The 23,797-nt window shown below is 41.3% G+C and overlaps 1 protein-coding gene across 1 annotated transcript in view; it reads left to right on the top strand.

Annotated features, from left to right (window-relative positions):
* LOC126356304 (ATP-binding cassette sub-family G member 1) overlaps window positions 1-23,797 on the top strand; it is a 443,602-nt gene that overhangs the window by 301,731 nt on the left and 118,074 nt on the right. The window contains exon 6 of the mRNA XM_050007250.1: window positions 1,229-1,467. Within this exon, the coding sequence (XP_049863207.1) occupies window positions 1,229-1,467 (239 nt within the window). The remainder of the gene's footprint in view (window positions 1-1,228; window positions 1,468-23,797) is intronic.

The following is a 23,797-nucleotide window of genomic DNA, read 5'->3' on the forward strand; positions in this document are numbered from 1 at the left end:
TGAGACGCTATTCCATAAGCACGCAATTTCACTACGAGCCGCTTGTGTGGTACAGTGTCAAAAGACTTCCGGAAATCCAGAAATACGGAATCGATCTGAAATCCCTTGTCAATTGCACCCAACACTCTATGTGAATAAAGAGCTAGTTGTGTTTCACAGGAACGATGTTTTCTAAACCCATGTAGACTGTGTGTCAATACACCGTTTTCTCCGAGATAATTATAATGTTTGAACACAATATATGTTCCAAAATCCTGCTGCATATCGACGTTAACGATATGGGCCTGTAATTTAGTGGATTACGCCTACTACCTTTCTTCAATATTGGTGCGACTTGTGCAACCTTCCTGTCAACCAAATCAGTAACAGCTGGCACTGTACGTGCTTGAGCATTGTCCTGTTGAAAGTGTCGTCACTTCTGTCTTTATGCTGTTCATCTGAAATCCCTCGTCAGTAGCACTTAGCACTTCATGTGAATAAAGTGCTAGTTGTGTTTCACAAAAAACGGCTCTGAGCACTATGGGACTTCAACATCTGAGGTCATCAGTCCCCTAGAACGTAGAACTACTTAAACCTAACTAACCTAAGGACATCACACACATTCATGCCCGAAGCAGGATTCAAACCCGCGACCGTAGCAGGCGCGCGGTTCCGGACTGAAGCGCCTAGAACTGTTCGGCCAGCCCGACCGGCCGTGTTTCACAGGAACGATCTTTTCTAAACCCGTGTTGACTATGTGTCAATAGACAGTTTTCTTCGATGTAATTGTTTCCGTTCGAACACAATATAAGTTCTAAAACCCTTCTGCATGTCGACGTTGACGATGTGGGCCTGTAATTTAGCGGATTACTCCTACTTTCCAGTCTTTGGGTACGGATCTTTCGTCGAGCCAATTGTTGTATATGATTGTTAAGTATGGAGCTAATGCATCAGCATACTCCGAAAGGAACTTAATTGGTGTACAATCTGGACCAGAAGACTCGCTTTTATTAAGTGATTTAAGTTGTTGTGTCGCTACTCTGAGGATATTTAGTTCTACGTTACTCATGTTGGTAGCTGTTCTCGATTCGAATTCTGGAATATTTACTTCGTCGATTTTTGTGAAGGCATAACACCCCACAAGAATTTTAATCGCCGGTGCTGTGCGACTTGTATTCCGACGTAGACAGGCGGCCTGCTGAGTTGTAATTTTCGCCCCGCTGTCTGTCACGAACGCGTGTCTTCGCAGCGGGCTGGACGAGGTGTCGGCCAAGCTGTGCCTGCGGCTGCTGCACGAGGTGTCGCGCCAGGGCCGTGCCGTCGTCTGCACGATGCACACACCCTCCGCGTCGCTGCTGGCTCTGCTCGACGACGTGTACGCCATGGCGCGCGGCCGCTGCGTCTACCAGGGGCCCAGCGGCGGCATCGTCTCCTTCCTCGCCGCCTGTGGCCTCTACTGCCCCACACACTACAACCCCGTCGACTACCGTGAGTACTTTCCAGTCCACTACATAGCGCGCGCCTGCTGCCTCAACTGCGGATTCCAAAAGAAGATACTAGACGCAGTAGCTCAAGCCCAGTCCTCACAAAAATGGCTCTGAGCACTATGGGACTTAACATCGTCATCAGTCCCCTAGAACTTAGAACTACTTAAACCTAACTAACCTAAGGACATCACACAACACCAGTCATCACGAGGCAGAGAAAATCCCTGACCCCGCCGGGAATCGAACCCGGAAACCCGGGCGCGGGAAGTGAGAACGCTACCGCAAGACCTCGAGCTGCGGGCTCCAGTCGTCACAGATAAACTACCACCAGCGGAAGGGAGGAGATGACATACTGGTGGAAATTAAGCTGGGAGGCAGGATCGTGAGTCGTTTTTTTACGAATCGTACCTGTACAGCCATCTCAACACCGGAAATGTTGTATTTTAGAGTAGACATTCATTTATGTCGTACACTGGTACGACGTTACGTAGGTTAGCAAAGGACTGAGTCCGATATATAACAAATCTTACAACCACACTATACTGAAACGAGTAAACAAGACAAAAATGTCACACAAGGAACACTGAGGTTGCAACCTATAAAAATCCTTCTGGTACTACAACAAGAAATGATAAATCGGCGTTGGTAATCATTTTGGATATTTCCAATTCAATCCATATTAATGATTATACACTGAAGAGCCAAAGAAACTGGTTGTTGTTGTTGTGGTCTTCAGTCCTGAGACTGGTTTGATGCAGCTCTCCATGCTACTCTATCCTGTGCAAGCTCCTTCATCTCACAGTACCTACTGCAGCCTACATCCTTCTGAATCTACTTAGTATATTCTCCCTTTACGATTTTTACCCTCCACGCTGCCCTCAAATACTAAATTGGTGATCCCTTGATGCCTCTGAACATGTCCTACTAACCGATCCCTTCTTCTATTCAAGTTGTGCCACAAACTCCTCTTCTCCCCAATCCTATTCAGTACCTCCTCATTAGTTATGTGGTCTACCCATCTAATCTTCAGCATTCTTCTGTAGCACCACATTTCGAAAGCTTCTATTCTCTTCTTGTCCAAACTATTTATCGAATATGTTTCACTTCCATACATGGCTACACTCCATACAAATACTTTCAGAAAAGACTTCCTGACACTTAAATCTATACTCGATGTTAACAAATTTCTCTTCTTCAGAAACGCTTTCCCCGCCACTGCCAGTCTACATTTTATATCCTCTCTACTTCGACCAACATCAGTTATTTTGCTCCCCAAATAACAAAACTCCTTTACTACTTTAAGTGTCTCATTTCCTAATCTAATTCCCTCAGCATCGCCCGAGTTAATTCGACTACATTCCATAATCGTCGTTTTGCTTTTGTTGATGTTTGTCTTATATCCTCCTTTCAAGACACTATCCATTCCGTTCAACTGCTCTTCCAAGTCCTTTGTCGTGTCTGACAGAATTACAATGTTATGGGCGAACCTTAAAGCTTTTATTTTTCTTACACCTGCCTAATATCTGTAAGGCCCCGACTCGACTAATGACTCAAGAGCTGTCCATAAATCCGTAAAAGTTCGTGGGGAAGAGGTCTCTTCTGAACATGTTGCAAGGCATCCCAGATGTGGTCAGAATGTTCATTTCTGGAAAGTCTGGTGACCAGCAGAAGTGTTTAAACTCAGAACAGTGTTCCTGGAGCCACTCTGTAGCAATTATGGACGTTTAGGGTGTCGCATTGTCCTGCTAGAACTGCCCAAGTTCGTCCGAATGCACAGTGGACATGAATGGATGCAGGTGATCAGACAGGATGTTTACGTACTTGCCATCTGTCAGAATCGTATCCATACATATCATGGGACCCACATCTCTCCAACTGCACTTGTCCTCCACCATTACAAAGCCTCCACCAGCTTGAACAGTCCCCTGCTGGCATGGAGTGTCCTTCATGAGCTTGTCTCTATACCCATACACGTTTATCCGCTCGATACAATTTGAAACGAGCCTCGTCCGATCTGGCAACATGTTTCCAGTCATCAACAGACGAATTTCGGTGTCGACGGTCCCACGTGAGGCGTAAAGCCTTGTCTCTTGCAGTAATCAAGGATACACGAGGGGGCCTTTGACTTCGAAAGCCCATATCGATGATGTTTCGTTGAAAGGGTAGCACGCTTACATTTGTTGATGGCGCAGCATTGAAATCTGCAGCGATTTACGGAATGGTTACACTTATGTCACGTTGAACGATTCTCTTCAGTCACCGTTGATCCCGTTCTTGCAGGGTCTTTTTCCTGCCGCAGCGATTTCGGAGATTTGATGCTTTTCCGGGTTCCTGATATTTACGGTACGCTCGTGACATGGTCGTACGGCAAAATCCCCACTTCATCGCTACCTTGGTGATCCTGTATCCCATCGCTCGTGCGCCGGCTATAACACCACGTTCAAACTCACTTAAATCTTGATAACCTGCCATTGTAGCAGCAGTAACCGATCTAACAACGGCGCCAGACATTTGTTGTCTTATATTGACCAAGCCGACCGCAGCGCCATATTCTGGCTGTTTACATATCATATTTGAATACGCATGCCTATACGAGTTTCTTTGACGCTTCAAAAATGTTCAAATGTGTGTGAGTTCTTAAGGGACCAAACTGCAGAGGTCATCGGTTCCTTGGATTACACACTACTTAAACTAACCTATGCTAAGAACAACACACACACACACACACACACACACACACACACACACACACGCACACACACACACACACACACACACACACATGCCCGAGGGGGCCTTGAACCTCCGGCGGGAGGCTTTGACGCTTCAGTTTATATCTAAATTAACAATAACATGTTCTTTTGTATGTCCTACAAGAACGGTTTCAAAAGCTGCTAACAGAAGATTGAATATTTCTGCAGGTGTGTAACTACCGTCTAGATCATGGCCGGCCACAGTGTCCCCCATCTTTAGGCGTGCAGTGTGTGCGGACCGTACAGCTTCCCATTTCCCATGCCCCTTTATGCTATAAGAAGAATTATAATAAAGTCTTGTACTCGTAGCACACAACGAAACAAAACTAGGTTTTGTTAGATGTGCTCTTTTAAAAACTGCAGCGTTTTTCTTACATTCATAATCGTTATGAGCAGGAAGGTAGGGCAGAGAGTGAGTTATTATCAACAATTCACCGACAGGGTTGTTCTCATCAGAATCGACAGCAAACCAGTACCGACAATGATAGAGGCTTGGCGACAATCATTCTTCCCGCCTCGCTGGTTGGACTATGAGTCGTGCTGAAAGAGACTTTTGCGTCATTTCGGCGGAACAAACAATGTGACAATTTGTAAGCAGATCAATAGAGATTTATGGAATACACGACTTTACGTTGAGTGGTGGCGGCGACAGTTAGTGTGGCAATATACCGGGTGATCAAAAAGTCAGTATAAATTTGAGAACTTAATAAACCACGGAATAATGTAGATAGAGAGGTAAAAATTGACACAGGTGCTTGTAGTGACATGGGGTTTTATTCGAACAAAAAAAAAATTGCTAGACGCGTGAAAGATCTCTTCCGCGCGTCGTTTGGTGATGATCGTGTTTTCAGCCGCCACTTTCGTCATGCTTGGCCTCCCAGGTCCCCAGGCCTCAGTCCGTGCGATTATTGGCTTTGGGGTTACCTGAAGTCGCAAACTATCGTGATCGAGAGACATCTCTATGGATGCTCAAAGACAACATCCAACGCCAATGCCTCACCGTAACTCCGAACATACTTTACAGTGCTTTTCATAGCATTATTCCTCGACAACAGCGATTGTTGAGGAATAGTAGTGAAAATATTGAGCATTTTCTGTAAATAACATCATTTTTGCTTTGTCTTACTTTGTTATGCTAATTATTGCTATTCTGATCAGATGAAGCGCCATCTGTCGGACATTTTTTGAAGTTTGTATTTTTTTCGTTCTAATAAAACCCCATGTCATTCCAAGCATGTGTGTCTATTTGTACCTCTCTATCTACATTATTCCGTGATTTATTCAGTTTTCAAATTTATATTGACTTTTTGATCACCCGGTATTTCTAGGGAATAAGATATACGCTCGCTATGCTTATCATTTTGCCTATTGATTTCTATATGTGAATTATTTACATTCAGATACAAAAGTAGTGCTACAAAGAACAGTTTACAGTGAAGCGAACCGCACGGGGTAGCCGAGCGGTATAGGGCGCCTTGCCAAGCTTCGAGCGGCTCTTCCCGTGGGAGGTTCGAGTCCTCCCTCGGGCATGGGTGTGTATGTTGTCGTTAGCGTAAGTAAGGTTAAATTAGATTAAGTAGTGTGTAAGCCTAGGGACCGATAACCTCAGCAGCTTGGTCCCATAGTAACTTACCACAAATTTCTAACTAAAGTGAGTGGATGCAGGAGTAAACATGTCGCATTCTGCAACGTGGACATACATTCAGTTTATCGGAAGACAATTACTTGCTACTATAAAGACGCCGCAATTTGCGCAAAAGTCTTTCCTTACCTGTGAAACAGTTATTAGTCCTATACAGATACAGATCGATCCTAGGTATGTCGGTTACCTCAGAAACAATCGATTTTCGGTTATATCGTTTTTTGTCAATGACAATTTAATCGGACTATTAAAGACGCTCGAAATAACCGGTTTATGATCTAACCGATTTTCGGTTTTTTATTACGTAGAAATCAAAGGGAGACTGAAAAATTTTAGAATGCGTCGAATAGAAATATTAAATTAAATAGACAAATAAAAGAAAACTTAGTCTGTCCATCGTTTGCTGCTTTTCTCGCAAAGTGATAAGTGGTTGACTGCTGCAAAAATTTACCGGTATTGTCCTATTGACACTAATTTTTTGAAAGACTGCTCAAAAATCGTGTTGTTATCGGGACTCATGCCTCTATTTGGACGTTACGAATAGACAGTTCTAAGGAGTGAAAACTGAGGTTGAAACACTGGATTTTTCGTGTTACTTTGTGCTCTCTTAAGGGTACAAGCACATAAAGGCATGTTATGTATACATAGGCAGCTGTTCAGCTGCTATATATTTTTATCGCAAACTATTAATGAACTGTTAAGTTTTTTCTCCTCTTATTATGTCACATATTCGTTTTGGCTCCCCCGGTTTTTAAACTTTTGAAGGAAATGGAGCACTGTACTTCATTTGCACGGCACTTCGTAAAAATTTCCAGGCTAGTTTGTGCCATTTGGCGACAGCGGGAAACTACCATGTAGACCAGATGGGGCAAGTCTTGCGCACTTCATGTACACGTGTACCATCTAATAGGCCACACCACATGCTAACAGGTACATTATTGTCTCAGCAATGCTATACGAATTCTTATTCTCATTTCTATCGGCATTGTTACTGAAATACCACTGACTGCTTCTCCCATAATAAGGCAATATTTCAAAGCGATGCAAATTTTACGATAAGAATTATTCGTTGTTTAAAAAAGGTTTGCTTAAAAAAGAAAACTTTTAGCTCTGCAGCAATGACTAATTGATATTTGTTTCAAGGGCTCTAAGCACTATGGGACATAACATCTGAGGTCATCCGCCCCTAGACTTAAGAGCTACTGAAACCTAACTTACCTAAGGACATGACACACATCCATGCCCGAGGCGGGATTCGAACCTGCGACCGTAGCAGTGCGGTTCCGGACTGAAGCGCCTAGAACCGCTCGGCCGGAACACCAGTCCGCCTCCAGCTTATGAAGTTAGGGTGACTAGCTAGTAGTCTTAGTATTCAAAAATGTATTAAGATATTAATTTCGAAAAAAAATACATTATTCAGCCTCGTCCTCTCCCCATTCTCCCAGAGCCTATGTGCAAATGCGGTGGTACTCTGCTGGGCCGCCTCTAGCCCCATTTTAGGATATTGCTCAAGTGTGTACTACCCAAACAGGACTAACAGCGAATATTGAACATATACAGAGAAGGGTAGCACGAATTGTCACACACTTGTTTAACTCTTTATAGAGCGCAATGGAAATGTTGAGGAACTTGAGTCTGCTTGAAGATGGGCGCAAGCTATTCTGCGAAAACCTGTTTACAGAACTTCAAGAACCACTATTAAGTGATGAATCTAGGATTATACTTCAGCGGAGGACGTACCGCTCCATAGGGATCGCAAATACAAGGTTAGTTACAGAACGTACAGATGGATTTAAGCAGGCATTAAACTCGCGCTTCCGTACAACGCAAAGTACGATGCACTTCACACTCCTTTGCAGGCTGTGTAGATGAACGATACTCTTCCTTCGGACCTGTAACTAAGAAAAGTCTGCCGCATTTTGGGCCGACTCGTTTCAGACGCCGAAAGGTGAAACCTCCCTTTATTCAGGAAAATGTAAAGGTGGGTAGATGGCATATTTATCCCGCTTGTTTCTATCAGTAAGAGATGGCACTAGCTACAGCGGTCGGATAGTAGGATTCGTAATCCCTCCACTTTGCTATGCACGTAAAACGCTAGATCTATCTTTCTGGGGATTGCCATGGAGGTCTATGGTCACGGAGGTTAGGCGATTTTGGCTGAATAGAAGAAGTTGTCTGGGATCATGTGGCTACTGCGACCGTTGAGATTTGGCGCTGTGTGCACCCGAGGGAGATGGCCGTTGCAAGAAGAAACGGGTTCTCTTTCGTTTTGAGCTTGCTCAGAATCGGACAGGCCGGTTAAGTTCCTGTCGCGCTTTCAGTGACGACTAGAATTCAGAGTTTTAGGACGTGAGAGTAGTTGGGTCTAATTCATGATTTCCCAGTCATTTCCAAGTTCAGTTGGTTTAAACAGGGTCTTACTCTATTTTTCGACCTTCCGCGACTTTTAATTCCTTGAATTAGATGATGAGTTTTGTGATTTGCTACCACACGTGGGTAGGTGCACCTTTGTGAGGTTTTTCAGTTTAAATCTGATTCTCTTTCAATGTAACCGTTTAACCAATATTTACGTAACATTTCCGATAGTCCGTGAACTTGATTTTCACATTAAAGCCATCTTTTCTTTGTTGATGTCAGACATTTTTTGTGTCGCTCATGACATTTAACGAACCTCCAACCGTGTCCCTTCTCAAATACAAAATATTTTAATAGTGTTTTCTTACTCTGCAGTGATTTTCGTACGTAAATTTTCTTAATTAAGTGACTTTTGACTGGCAACACGTAGAAACAGATAGTGTTTCACGAGGCATATGATGTTAGGTAGATCCTTCACCGTGTTCTCGTCTTAATTTAACTAATTTAAACCCGAATCTAATTTCTTTCCCGTCATTTTTCTTGTATTATTTCTAAATCTTTATCCAGTTTCCCTTGTCAACCGTGAGACCTGGTACGAGGTACGCTTTTGAATACCAGATGGCTTTTTGATAGGGCTCTATTATGTGTTCCAAGGGGTTCACGATTGGTTACGAACGAAACTGACGCTTTTCTCTTGGTGTCACTTTAGCGTCATCAGACTTATTAGTCATATGTGTAGGCTGTTAGACAAACATGCAGTAAAACAGTCATTTCTCTATCACTACATTAGATGGTTAAGTCATGCAACATCCTTTCTTTATCCGTAAGGTCTTGTCTCACATATGAGTGATCAGTTAATTATTATATTTAGTATGAAGTTTCCTTTTCTCACATGTGAGTGATCAGTTAATTATTATATTGAGTATGAAGTTTCCTTGTGCAATCAATATACAGCTTAGATATTTTAATTCTGTTAATTACATTAGCTTATGCCCTATACGTCATTCATAATAATAAAGGAATTAATTGCATTTCCACTCTTTTCTTAAGAAATTAAAGACAACATTACCTTTTTCTGTAACTAACACTAATGAATATTTTGATATGACAGAGCCTACAATTTAAACATAATTTTCTTGCAATCACGTACTTCAGTAGCGAGAAATTGGGCAGCTTTATAGTAATTGTTTCCATATATTACAAAGGTTTTGTTTTTTGCGATCGAGATACTGAATAAATTTGGCCACCGATTTCGAAATCTGGTTCGGTAGCACCTCCACGTACATATACGGCGGACCAAAAGTCACTACCCATAGAAACCTAACTGAATAAAAGCAAGCAACTGGAATTCTAAAATATTAAAGCTATAGGATTATTTAAAACTTTCTTTCTGGAATTGTTTTCCTTCCTTGTTGTTTCATTTCGTTACACAGTCTGAGATTCTTAACCATACTAGTTTACACAGTCGATATTTATAATCAGTGTCTTCAAAAGCATTGTAAATAGCTTCTCTCAAGTCATCAATTGTCTGCTGTTTTGTAGCAAACACTTTATCTACAAGATAACAAAAAAAATACATTTGAAGGTCATGAGATCCGGGTGGCATTTCTATAGCCACTTGCCATCCAATAACTTTCCTACGAAATATATCGACGTAGTTCTTCTAAGCTGTTACGTAATGTGGTAGGGTTCATCATGTTGAGAGTAAAGTAGGTTATCTGTGGCCGTAGAATAGCGTAATGACTGGGTGTTGTGTGATGTCCTTAGGTTAGTTAGGTTTAAGTAGTTCTGAGTTCTAGGGGACTGATGACCATAGATGTTAAGTCCTATAGTGCTCAGAGCCATTTTAGAATAGCGTACGCTGTCAGCATCTCTAGGTAGTTCTCTTCAGTTATTGTTCCATCAAACAACTAAGGTCCATTTACTCCACGACGTGAGATTCCACACCAAACGGTAACGCCTAGCTGATTCAGCTGCCTCTCAGAAACAATTTTGTGGTCCTCCGTACATCAACAGGTACAGTTATGTCTCTTGAAATAGCCAGATAATTCTAAACTTGCCTCACATTTCCAAATTATCGTAAAAAAGCAACTCATTATCACTTTCTCTACATTGATTTAACATTGTCTTGCCAAATCAAAGCCTACGATCAGGATCGTCTAGTAATAGTCCATGTATGAGACGAGCTATGTAATATTCGAACTTGGCCTGATGTGACATTCAGCGCACAGAAGTTCTAGTAATATCCTGTTCAAGAGACAGCCTACGAGTAGATATTTTATGTCTATCAATAACCTCTTGTAAAATTTTAAGCGTAGTTTCATCACTTATTGAGCTGTGGCAATCCAGAGACGATCCACTTTCCTCAAAACGTTCTTGTAAATTGTAGACAGCCTTCCATGTAGGGGGCACATATTTGAGATTATTATTCCAATCATTCATTATTAAATTATAACCATGTTTTTAAATAAAAAATCTTTCTTCATTAGTTAACACCATAGCAACAAATTAGAATGACCAATGAACAATGCTAGAAATGTCCTGATTTAATAGCAATGTAGTTTGATATTTTTATCAATAATTATCTGACAAGAATATAGCAGTGCATTCTGGAGTTTCTTAACATATAGGGTGAGACACTAACTATTTCCACCAAGAATAAATCAGAAAGTATGATAGCAGCTGAAAAGTTTGTGGGACAATGGAGGCTATAATATGATGTAGCTTTTTTGTTGCTAGGTGGGTCGTACCAGAGATATGAAGTTCAACTTTGTTTTTCTAAATAGGAAGCGGCTAACGAGACGAATCCAGTGATGAATAACAGTAAGGTCTTTGAAGCTCAACGAAGGTCAAAAATGTGATATGAACGGCCATTTACAGAAGTAGTTCGAAGTGATGACCATGGGCATCAATGCAGTGCTGCAATCTTCTTATCATGGATTGAGTGGCAAGATGCACACCAAAAACCGAGGTCTCTGAATGTATGGTGTGGGATTCTGGAGGACAGAATTATAGGCCTCTATTTCATCGAAGGAAATCTTAATGGTAGGAAGTATGCCACATTCCTGCAAGAAACATTAGGTCTGTAATTGGAAGAAATACCCTTAGGAACAAGGGGAAAAAAATATGATATCAACACGATGGGTGTCCTGCACATTTTTCGCTGATGGCTAGAAATGAGTTGCAAAGACAATTCTCAAATCGCTGGACTAGACGCGGAGGAGATGTGTCGTGGCCGGCTGGTTCGCCAGACTTGACGCCTCTGGATTTTTTCTTGTGGGGATTCGTAAAAGACATTGTTTATAAAGACATTCCAGCTACACCTGAAGATATGCGAGAGAGAATTGTCAGAGCATGTGCTTCGATAACTGCCGATGTGAAGAGGAATAACACTCAGTCCAAGTTAAGAATATTGCAGCACTGCAATCTCTTCGAACACCTTCTGTAAATGGACGTCCATGTCACCTTTGTAACCTTCGTTGACCTTCAAAGAACTTACTGTTCCACATCATTGGATTCGTCTCGATAGCCACTATCAGAGACTGAGTACCAAACTAAAGCATCCCATTTAAAAAACAAAACTGACCTTCATATCTCTTAAGCGACGCCACCCAGCAACAAAAAACTAACGTCATATTTTGGCCCCACTTGTCCTATGCAACTTTCGTCCGACAAACTTTTTAGCTCCTATCGTACTTTCGGAGTTATTCTTGGTGACACCCTGTATAATCATCACAAAACAAACATGATTACCGTAATTTTTTCAGTGGGTTAAGATGGGTAGCTGCTTTTGGCTCACCCAGTGTTTATAACAGTTTAGCTTCAGTGCCAACCACAGACGCCGAAGACGCCGATCTGGAAAAAGTTGATTACAATATTGTTGCACATACAACTGTTTCCTCCACATTCCATCAGATTTGATATGTCCACGAATCGTGCTCCTGTGGCTCGAACGGAAGAGTACTGCTGTCCGGGACAAGACCGGCTGTAGTCTAGAACCAGTGCACGGCTCCAGTTCGTCACAAATGATGAATACAGCGCACGCGTAACCGAAGTGAAAAGAATTTCGTACTCTGTTACAGCCTTTAGTTTTTGATTAACCCATATTCCGCGCGCTTCCATTAAGCGAAACTGTTTGCATTGCTGAAGAAACAGTGGGACCTGAAAGCCGTTAATTGGAGCTTTTAATGGTCCCTTAAGGGTGCTGGGCTGGGAGCAGCAGAGCACTTCGAGCGAGGTATCCGGATTCGGATCACAATTTGGAACTAATCATAGAGGAAACCAGGTATTTCCTTTTACCAAAGACAACTTTCCATGAACGTAAACAATAAAAAACGTGATATAAGTTCTTGAGCTTCCTAGTTAAGTATCATTTGTCATTTAGATAAAATAATTTTTGGTTGTAGTCTGTGTCATTATAAAACGTTAAAGAAGCTAAATTGCTTTAGTGTTTCATAATGTCGCGACGTAATACCCAAAATTATTTTACTAAAAAGAAATGTTATGTTCACTATACTAAACTTAGTCAACTGTCAGCTGATAACAGTTAATCAATTAACAGGAAGTGCTTTAGCATAGCAGTTCTATCAAAAGCAATACCTACAAACCTCCAGCTGACAGTGAAAAAGCAAAACAACGTTAATATCACACAGGGCGCGGTCGTATGTTCCATATAAATAAATGTCATGATAATGTGCATACAAACAGTGAAACAGACTCCAGTACGATGCATACAAGCTATAGATTTTTCGCCCTACAGCAGCATTTCCTCCAGTGATAATGCTTGCAATAAGTGAAACCGATTGATAAATAAAGTTGTTTATTAACAACTGAAGACTCAAGTCGCGTTACTTCAGGTACCTGACGGCTGTAAGCAATTACCTTTACAAAGTTCTCTTAATATGTACAAGGTATTCAATGGGTTAACATTAGTGCAGAAGAAGTCAGACATATTCGTACAAATGTATTCAACAACCAACCAGAACACACTAAATATCACGAAGAAAATGTGGTACGGTTTAAAGCTGAATGAAAGAACTTTCTTTTGGGCAACTCCTAGTATTCCATTGAAGAGTATCTTCACAGAAACTTTTAAATTTAAAGCTATAGGTCATTATGACTGTAATATAGTAATGTAAATCATTTCACTGTATTACACGTAAATAAATTTAAATGCATGTCTTTGACTTCTTTCCACGTCCCAAGGACCACTCTCAGTGGTATTGATGGACTACAACAAATGTAATGTAATACAAAAAAAATGGGCCCAGAGATGACTTCTGCGCACCCATTACAGTGAACCGGCGATAAATGACCACAAGGATACCCAGTAAATTCCGCTCAATCCACTCGATACGGTTTTTGCTAGAGGAAATACAGTAAAACTCTTCAATTAAGGTAATTTAGATATGAACACCCCGTGCAAAAACCAACATAACCAGTAGTGCAAGGCAAAAGGAGCATCCGGAACTTGTAGAGAAATTTCTATATGATCAGCGTGTTTCATTCTTTGTTGTTCATGGTCTCTCTGTCATGTTTGAAGGTACTCCGAGAAGGCTTGCAATGTACTAAAAGACGATAAAAATAATTTGTTGTTAGAAATTATATGAAGCCAAATATTAACGGTGAAACAGTATTTCATACCAGTTAACATCTGATGAATCACCCTTCAGCACCGCTGTGACACGAAGCTCAAAACTTCTTGCGACTGTTTGCTGGGTTGCCTTACACAACGAGCATGATTAACGAGCGGCAGCTGGTACTGTCAGAAACTTGAAGGTGCCTTAGCAGACCTTGGTAGAAGTGATTACTATACCGGAACACGCCAGGCAACTCAGCGAGTGATTTTATGGCATCCGATTTCTCACTGGGGGAACTGAAAGCCTGTTGTGGAATATTTGCAGAATCAGTCTACGAAAAAAAAAGAAGTAGCATGCCTAATGAACAATTTTTGTTCACAAAAACATCTCATACACCGAAGGGAAAAAATCAGAACAACAAAAAGTAATTAATGTGTAGTAATGAAATTTCGGGAATACGTTTGTCTAGGTAACATAATTATGTGTTCGACGTTTGCAAGACCACAGGTTAAAGTAAGTGAGAGATAAGTCATTGCAAATGTGAAATGCTGGTACAGTGATAACCGGTGTAACCGCTAGAAAGTTGAATGCAAGCTTGTAAAAGTGCATACATTGTGTTGCACAGTTGCCGGTTGTCAGTTTGGTACACTTTTTACACTTGGACGGTCAGTATAGGAACGGTTAATGTTGTTTGTGGACGAGGCTGGAGTTATCGTCTGATGATGCCCCACATGGGCTCGATTGGAGACAGATCTGGTGATTGAGCAGTCCAAGGTAACATGCCGATCCTCTACAGAACATGTTCGGTTACAACAGCGGTATGTGGGCGAGCGTTATTCTGTTGGAAAGCACGCTCCTGGAACGCAGTCCATGAATGACAGTACAACAGGTGGAATCACCAGACTGACATACAAATTTTGCAGTCAGGACACCCGATTTGTAACAGTTCGTTGTGTCAATGTGGGGCCAACTGCTGCTTAGATTGGTGCTTCCGATGCAGTACGATGCACCAGAGCCATACGCCGAACACGATGGCCATCCCTGTCGTTCGTGCCACGTCGCATCCGGAGCCCAGCCTTCCTGCGACCGTACATTCTCGTGACCAACTCTGCCAACAGTAATGTACAGAGTCTACATTCCTGCCAAGTCTTCCTGCCGTATCGCAAAAGGAACATCCAGATTCTCGTAGCCCTATTACACGATCTCGGTATCGATAAGGGCCTCTTCGACGCCTTAAAGGCATTCTTGACTAACATCAGCTCACCACATCCAATCTCAATGGTAACTAACGCCCACCGCCGTTATGGCGTGTATTTAAAGCAAACACGATTTGCATCATCTTAGTGGCTCTACTAGCGCCGCTCTTATGCGACAGGGGTGAAATTTGAATGGGTATCATCTTTCAGTTGCAGAAACACGCCTATCAAGTTTCGTTTACGTCGCACAACTCCTACTCGGTGTTGTGATTTTTTTCCGTCAGTTGATTGGGCAGGGTCGACTATCAGATGTAGAAACACGCCTACCAACTATTAATGTGTCCCACAACTCCTTCTTAGTGTTGGAATTTTTTTTCGCCTCAGTGTACTTGGGAGGGTCTGAATTCAGATTCCGCCCAGCCTACGCATATTTCAGTTTCCTGCGGTTTCTCTAACGAATCCACCCCAGGCAATTGTTTCGATCGTTGACGTGAAGTCACTGCCGATTTCTTCTTCCATCAAACTGGGGAAGCGTGCTATTGCTACCGATCTTCCTCTCGACGAGTCATTTGCGCATAATTTTTGTTCCTTTTCCTGTTGCTATTTTTGTGTCTGTTAACTACCAAGCCTCTCTGTAGCAAAGGAAAAGTTTGCTGATGTTAAATACAGGTACCTATTCTTTCAAGTTTTTTTTTTTTTTTTTTTTTTTACTTTTGGCATGTATCTCCCAGCGTTTAGGAAATTTTATAGGGTAAGGTTACATTTATTCAAAAGGCTCATAACTATTTTTGAAGCAGTGTATTATTTTGATGAAGGAGAATTGCTGTATCAGTGGGTACATGCTTAATGACATCTGGTTGATTCTTCTAAGAAATCCGTTTGCTGTTTTGTATGCAGCCTACATGTGAAAATAAAATAATGTGACTCGCGTCTCTTAATGTTAATCCATAAGATCAGTATTATTTCAGAGATATATTCGATGACAATGTATGGAGAAATGTATGGTGAAATGTCACCCATTTATGGAACTTATTTACTTTTTAATTGCCTTAAATGTGTGGAACAGAGGTTCGTGTGAATGTTCGGCTGTATTTATCCATAATAATTCCATCTAGAACGTTTCAGTACGTCATATTCGTCTTCCAGTTGGAGTCTTGATCTTCAATAGAACATTCTCTTCAGATCTATAGTGATAGTTTGAAATTTTTAAATACGCCTTTTCCAGTGGCGATTTTGCTAAGTCATCGGCTAGTTCATTGTATTAAATGAAAGCTTTTCCTTTGATCCATATAAATTTTACCTTCTTTCCAAGATTTACTTTCTATTCGGTGGCTTTTATGTCCATTAGCAATGGATAAGTCCCTTGAGAATGGCTGGCTTCTGCCTACCTTCGATCGAGCTTCTACAATTTGTTAAAATCCAGTTACTTTTTTTTCACAGTCGTATTGACTAACTAGGACCACGTTAAAAACTTCAGTTCCTCTTCTTCCTTTGTTTTTGTTTCCGATTTTTCCATTATTCCCTTATTTCCTCCCCATGAAGTCTCTTCCTTTCTTCTGCCCATGTTGTTCCCGATTTTATATTTCTTCTTCTTTGAAAGCCTTCCAAATTTAGTATTTATTTTTGAAACGCTTTCTTTCTGCTATTTCTGATCCTTTGACGTTGTTTCGTTCTAGATCTTTCCTTACTTCTGTAATCCATGCTACTGTCGATTTCTTCTTCGAGAAATATAGTAGCACTTGTTTTGTTAGTCTATTTCCATCCATTCGGTAGAGGTGTCCGAAAAACCAACCATCTGAATTTTTTATTGAGCCATTATTTTTCTAATAATCCTTCTTTCCAGTACCTGTAGTCTGTCCATCTTATAGTCCATCGTTAGGCTTTCAGATCCATATAAACATGCTGGTAGTACCACTGTGGTGTAGTGTTTTAGTTTTGTTTTTCTAGATATGCATTTCGTGTTGTAAATATTTTTGTTCAAACCATACGCTCTTTTTTATGTGGTTCCGTGTGTAATGTACAGATGCAAACGTAGCTGGGGATATAACTGGAACTCTCCCTGATAAGTCAAATCAGTTATTGGCAACTACATCTTGGACACAGGAGTGCATAACGCACTCTGCAATTATCTGTGGTGTAGGAGTTGTTGGTACAAATCTCGAAACAGCCGGGAAATCTCAGCAATTCAGGTTTCTTGCTAACTGCAATACTCTAGTGAATGTTCTTATTCGAAAATAGAAACATCGGCTGTTGTAATCCATTCGTTACATTTGTAATCGGAGTTGAGATATGTTCACTTTCTTCGGAGATCAAATAAAATTTCCTATCAATCTAAGTACAAATGGTACATAATTCTGATTTCTGGGCGTGTTTATTGTCTCTCCGTTTATTTCTCCACAAGACAATCTTTAGACTTTCTGTGTGAGTGGTTGGTCAGTTGTAGAATGTCTCCTTAGCATTAGGATGTTCGTCACTGATTCCATCGCATTTCACGGGCCATTTTTGCAGTTCCTCCTGATAATGCATTTTTAGACGTGGATTACATAGCTCTTAGGCAAATCTTAATCAGTTAAACTATAGTATCGAAAATGTTTTCCTGTCTGCTTAACGCAATGCCACCGTAGTCAACTTTAGATCTTATTAAAGCAGAATATTACGTTCCACACGCCATCACACTCTTGTCACCGGGTGCGTAACGTTGATACAAAGCTGGGTATTTCTCTATGTATTATGCAGTACACTCGGCCATTAGACGTATGAGTCCATAAACATTCCCAGTTTGACCCTTCAACGGAAAAAGCTAATCGTTTAATCTCGTGTTAGCCCGTGAATTCACTCTCATGCCTAGGTTAGCAATAGTCGTCTCGAGGGCGTAAAGCTGTAGGCTATCAGATTGCCAACAACTTTATCTGAGACGCAGCTGAACTTACTCTCGTCTGCATCAGCCGGGAAGATTGTCGTGTATTCATAATCACTAAATATACTTAATTTCATAAGAGTGAAACTTGCGTCAACTGTTTCATGTACTCGACTGCGATGAGTGCTTGTAGAACTCAGTGTCGTGTTTGATTGTCAATAACGAGAAGCGAGAGTAAGCAGAGGGATAAACAGTCACCAGCACACGGTCTACTACAGACCAGCGTGATGTATCCATCCCTCTCTCTCTCTCTCTCTCTCTCTCTCTCTCTCTCTGACACTAAGGAAAGTTTGTAATTAGGTTGTAATTTCTCCCAAGTCACTGTCGCAGAATCCACTGCCCGGGATTTCGATTCATCCTCGTCATTTTCCATCATCAGGACTATGAGCGGCTATCTCCAGGATCAGCACCGTAATGTAAAGGTCATTAACCGTGGTTCTGAAAAGTCCTGCAACGTTGTGTCATTGTTTAATTACACTACTCGAAAAGCATTCTCACAACCTTGAGACTCATTTCCTACAAACGTTCATTAAGACAAGTGGAGAAACACCTTGTTTGGGGTACGTCAAAAGCTGTAATTTGAAGTAGTCACGAACGTATACACGTGCTGCTAATGTGCGCTGCAACCGGAATTGTGTGCTTAATTAACGGCAGGACTTCCTCCACGTTACATCAGCAACTCGAGTTTTTTTCCTAAGATAAACATTATAATCGACAAGATATACGATGACAATTTATTTCATTTGCTTCCTCAGTTAACAATTCCCTTAACAAAAGTTCCACGTTTCGACGATAATATACCTGTAGATAAAGAAACAAATGAATCCCAATTAAAATACGTAGCTTGGAAAGGAAGAAGAGAGTGTGAAGAAGCAAGTCTGGGTTACAGGTGTGAGAAAGTTTGGTTAAGCACACCGAGACAATAGGTTGGTGGTCTGAACAGGGAATGTGAAATCACTGCAGTTTGCAAAAGTTCTAGTTGCTTCGTATGTTTCACACATGAAAATGTGCAGTACACGACAGACTAAACACAGATTAAACTCTAATTCAGAGTATCGATATACTCGAGTAGAAAAATAAATTATCAATGTTATTGACGTAAACTGTGTTAAATACAGTTGGCATTCAGTAAATTCTAGCAGAAAACTGAAATCAGTTTGAAAATGCAGAAGAATATATCCGTTTATTATGACTCAGCTTAACTGGTGTACGTGAAAAGATGAGAACCTTACGAAAATGATTTTCAACTAATTAAGTAACGCTTATTCTGAGTTTTCATCGTGTTGTAGTGATTTTCACAATTTTGTTTTTTACAAAAACATGCAATGAAACCCAGATTTGCAAATCTGGAATAAAAAAGTTGTAAGAGATCTAATACCAAGAACGTTTCTGTTGTCAGTTTGATTTTTGACTCCAGATACATAGCTGTACAAGAGACAGTACCGTCCACACCAAATCAATATGAGTAATTTAGAAGTAGACATCATGGTGTGCAAAGCAGATTATAACACTTAAGAAAGACAAGGCCTCCGGTTCAGATTGCATACCACTTAGGTCCCTTTCGGAGTATGCTGATGGATAGCTCCATACTTATCGGCCATATATGACTGTTCGCTCGTAGGAAGATGCGTATTCAAAGACAGGAAAGCTGTGCAAGTCACATCAATGCCCAAGAAAGGAAATAGGAGTAATTTACTGAATCACAGACCCATATAAATAACGTCGGTTTGCAGTATGACTTTCGAACTGTGCTCGAATCACCTCTAAGGAAACGATTTATTGACAAGTATGCAAAACGGATTCAGAAAATATTCTTCTTGTTAAACACAACCAGCTCTTTATTCTCACGATGTAATGAGTGCTATTGAGAGGTGACGTCAAACTAATTCCGCGTTTTTAGATTTCCAGAAGGCCTTTGAAACGGTTCCTTACATGCGAATTCTAATTAGATTGCATGCCTATGGAATATCGTCTCACTTATTCGTGATTTCGTGTCAGAAAGGTCACAGTTCATGATAACTGACCGAAAATCATCGAATAAAACGGAAGTAATACCTGGCGTTCCCCAAGAAAGTGTTACAGGTCCTCTCTTGTTCTTGATCTACCGGGTGATCAAAAAGTCAGTATACATTTGAAAACTTAATAAACCACGGAATAATGTACATAGAGAGATAAAAATTGACACACATGCTTGGAATGACATGGGGTTTTATTAGAACCAAAAAAAAACGAAGTTCACAAAATGTCCGACAGATGGCGCTGGACAGCAAAACGTTAGTGACTGCGCATGACGATCGTGTATAAAAGGAGCTGCAATGAGAGAGAGAATCAGATGCGCCAGCAGTCGCAGCATGTTGACGGTACCTGAAAAGGCGCTTTTAGTTAAGCTGTATTATCAGAATCGTGAATGTGCTTGTTCAGCGTTACGATCCTATCGCCATAGGAAGGGGATTCGAACGGGTAAAGGTCCATTGACAAATGCAGCTGTGGCGAGAATGATTTCGAAGTTCGAAGCCACGGGTTGTTTAGACGATAAACCCCGTAGTGGCCGACCGAGCACAAGGCGTAATGCTGCTGAGACAGTTCAGGGAGAAATCGAGACTGTAGAGGGTTCGTCTATGCCCGGGGAAGTCAGCGCTCGTGCAGTAGTACCTCGAACCGACATTCCATACACTACTTTTGGTTGGCACTGAGGCGTACCCTCCGATGCTACCCGTACAAAATCCATCGGTATCATGAACTGTTACCTGACGATTTAGTGAAGCGGAGGGCATTTGCTGTGTGGGCGCTTCAAAAGACGGCGGAAGATAGTGATTGGTTGAGTAACGTGTTGTGGACCGACGAAGCTAATTTCACGCTCCAAGGGTCTGACAACGCCCACAACTGCAGAATTTGGGCTACGGAAAATCCTAGAATGGAAACTCCATTGCACGTCGAGAAATTCACGGTACGGGTTGGATTTACCACATCTACCTTTTTTCTTCGAGGAAATACGTGATTCTGGTTTTGTATATGCTACCGTGACGGATGAGAGGTACGCCGATATGTTACAAATGGTTCAAATGGCTCTGAGCACTATGGGACTTAACTTCTGTGGTCATCAGTCCCCTAGAACTTAGAACTACTTAAACCTAACTAACCTAAGGACATCACACACATCCATGCCCGAAGCAGGATTCGAACCTGCCACCGTAGCGGTCGCGCGGTTCCAGACTGTAGCGCCTAGAACCTCTCGGCCACACCGGCCGGCGATATATTACAGAATCGCATCATCCCGAGCCTGGCGGATAAACACCTGCTGTAACGTTCGATGTTTATGCAGGATGGCGGTCCACCCGATATTGCTAGACGCGTGAAAGATCTCTTGCGCGCGTCGTTTGGTGATGATCGTGTGCTCAGCCACCACTTTCGTCATGCTTGGCCTCCTAGGTCCCCAGACCTCAGTCCGTACGATTATTGGCTTTGGGGTTACCTGAAGTCGCAAGTGTATCGTGATCGACAGACATCTCTAGGGATGCTGAAAGACAACATCCGACGCCAATGCCTCACCATAACTCCGGACATGCTTTACAGTGCTGTTCACAACATTATTCCTCGACTACAACTATTGTTGAGGAATGTTGATTGACATATTGAGCAATTCCTGTAAAGAACATCATCTTTGCTTTGTCATACTTTGTTATGATAATTATTGCTATTCTGATCAGATGAAGAGCCATCTGTCGGACAATTTTTGAAATTTTGTATTTTTTTTTTATTTTTTTTTTTTTTGTTCTAATAAAACCCCATGTCATTCCAAGCATGTGTGTCAATTTGTACCTTTCTATCTACAATATTCGGTGATTTATTCAGTTTTCAAATTTATACTGACTTAAAACCAATTTAAAAAGATTTACACAAGATATCCGTACGGTGCAAAAAGTGGCAGTTGTCTTCAAATGCCGGCCGCGGTGGTCTAGCGGTTCTAGGCGCGCAGTCCGGAACCGCGCGACTGCTACGGTCGCAGGTTCGAATCCTGCCTCGGGCATGGATGTGTGTGATGTCCTTAGGTTAGTTAGGTTTAAGTATTTCTAAGTTCTAGGGGACTGATGACCACAGATATTAAGTCCCATAGTGCTCAGAGCCATTTGAACCATTTTTTTGTCTTCAAATAATGAAAAGTGTGAAGTCATCCACATGAGTAATAAAAGGAATCCGTTAAATTTCATTTTCAGTTACATGATAAAACACAAAAATGTAAAGGCTTTAACCTCAACTACATATTTGGGGATCACAGTTATGAATAACTTAAAATGGAATGTTCACAAAGATAATGTTCTGGGGAAAGCAAACCAAAGACTGCGACTTACTGGCGGAACAGAAAAGTTACACGTCTACTAAGAGACTGATTACATTGCGCTTGTCCGCCCTGTGCTGGAGCACTGCTGTGTGAGCATGTAGGAGCGACGGAGGACAAGTTCAAATAAGAGCAACTCGTTTCGTATTACAGCGAAATAAGATAAAGAGTGCCACGGACGTGGTACACGAATTGGTGTGGCAATCAGTAACACAAAGGCGTTTTTCGTCGTGGCAGAACCTTCTCATGAAATTTCAATCTCCAAATATCTCCACGGAGTGTGAAAATATTTTGTTGGCGCCCACGCACATGGAGAGAAATAATCATCATAATAAAATAAGAGAAATCATAGCTCGCACAGAAAGATTTAAGTGTTTGTTTTTCCTATGCACCGTTCGAGAGTGGAACGGTAGAGAAGAAGATTAAAGGTGTTTCCATGAACCCTCTGCCAGGAACTTAATTGTGAGTTACAGAGTTATCATTTGGATGTAGATGTAGATTATATTCAAACACTTAAGTATCAGCAGAGCGAAAAGCCAGTCAAAGTTGCAAATTTTTACTTTTCATTCAATCGATGACTAGTCTGGAGCCGAAATCCTTTTTCAAATCATCATAACATAGTCTGAAATGACATTTCCGAAGTTGTCAAAAATGTGCATATCATATTTTTGACACCTTCGTAAATGCCATTTTCACTGTGGTACGATGATCTGAAAATGGTTCTCGGCCCCAAGCTAGTCATTCAGTGAATGAACAGTAAATATTTGCAACTTGGACTGGTTTTTAGTTTCTACTGATTAACAGAAGTTTGTGACCCAAGCTATTCCAGCCTGCTGGAAGTTCGTAAAATAAGTTTGTGCTCGTTCTCGCAAAAGCCCCATCGGCTCGCGACCATTCTTCCTAAAAGGTGCTCAGTGAAACTTGTCGTCACGTTAAGCACATTGAAATAGACTGATAAAATAGCAAATATGTACTGGATGAAATAAATCAAGCCAAGCTTCTTTAGAAAAGCCGTATAACAAGATCGGACGTTAGTGGGACACCTGCTAAGGCGTCAGACAAAAGATACAGGAGTAGACAAGGATTACAAGCATCAGCCACTGAGCAACTATGATCTGAGGTTTACCAGGCGTATACGCTGCTTCCAAGGTTCCTGCGTGTTACCGGATGCAGTCGTTAAAGAGTCCACGTTATTTCGGCGAATAACCGTTCCGCCATCATCGGCTGGTGCCGTAGACTCTAAAAAGCTAACAGCAATTAACTATTAATTAGAATGTGTCTAAGAAAATATTCTTTAAGCGCACTGATATCCGCAAAGTCAAGAAATGTAAGGAAATTGAGTTAACGCTTTATCAACATTCAAAGTCCATCCCTTGTTCCTTACTATCACTAAATGTTCGTATTAACACTACAGTAACACGAATTTGCTGCAGTATGCAGTTCAGTGATTCCAGGATTTTTAAAAATGTTTCTATTTGATAAATATGTTAATGTAAATATAATGAATGAATGATAGAATGTTGACAATCATAACAACATTGCTCTACCGTTAG

This window comes from Schistocerca gregaria, chromosome 3 (assembly GCF_023897955.1).
Source record: "Schistocerca gregaria isolate iqSchGreg1 chromosome 3, iqSchGreg1.2, whole genome shotgun sequence".
In the NCBI taxonomy this organism is placed as follows: domain Eukaryota; kingdom Metazoa; phylum Arthropoda; class Insecta; order Orthoptera; family Acrididae; genus Schistocerca; species Schistocerca gregaria.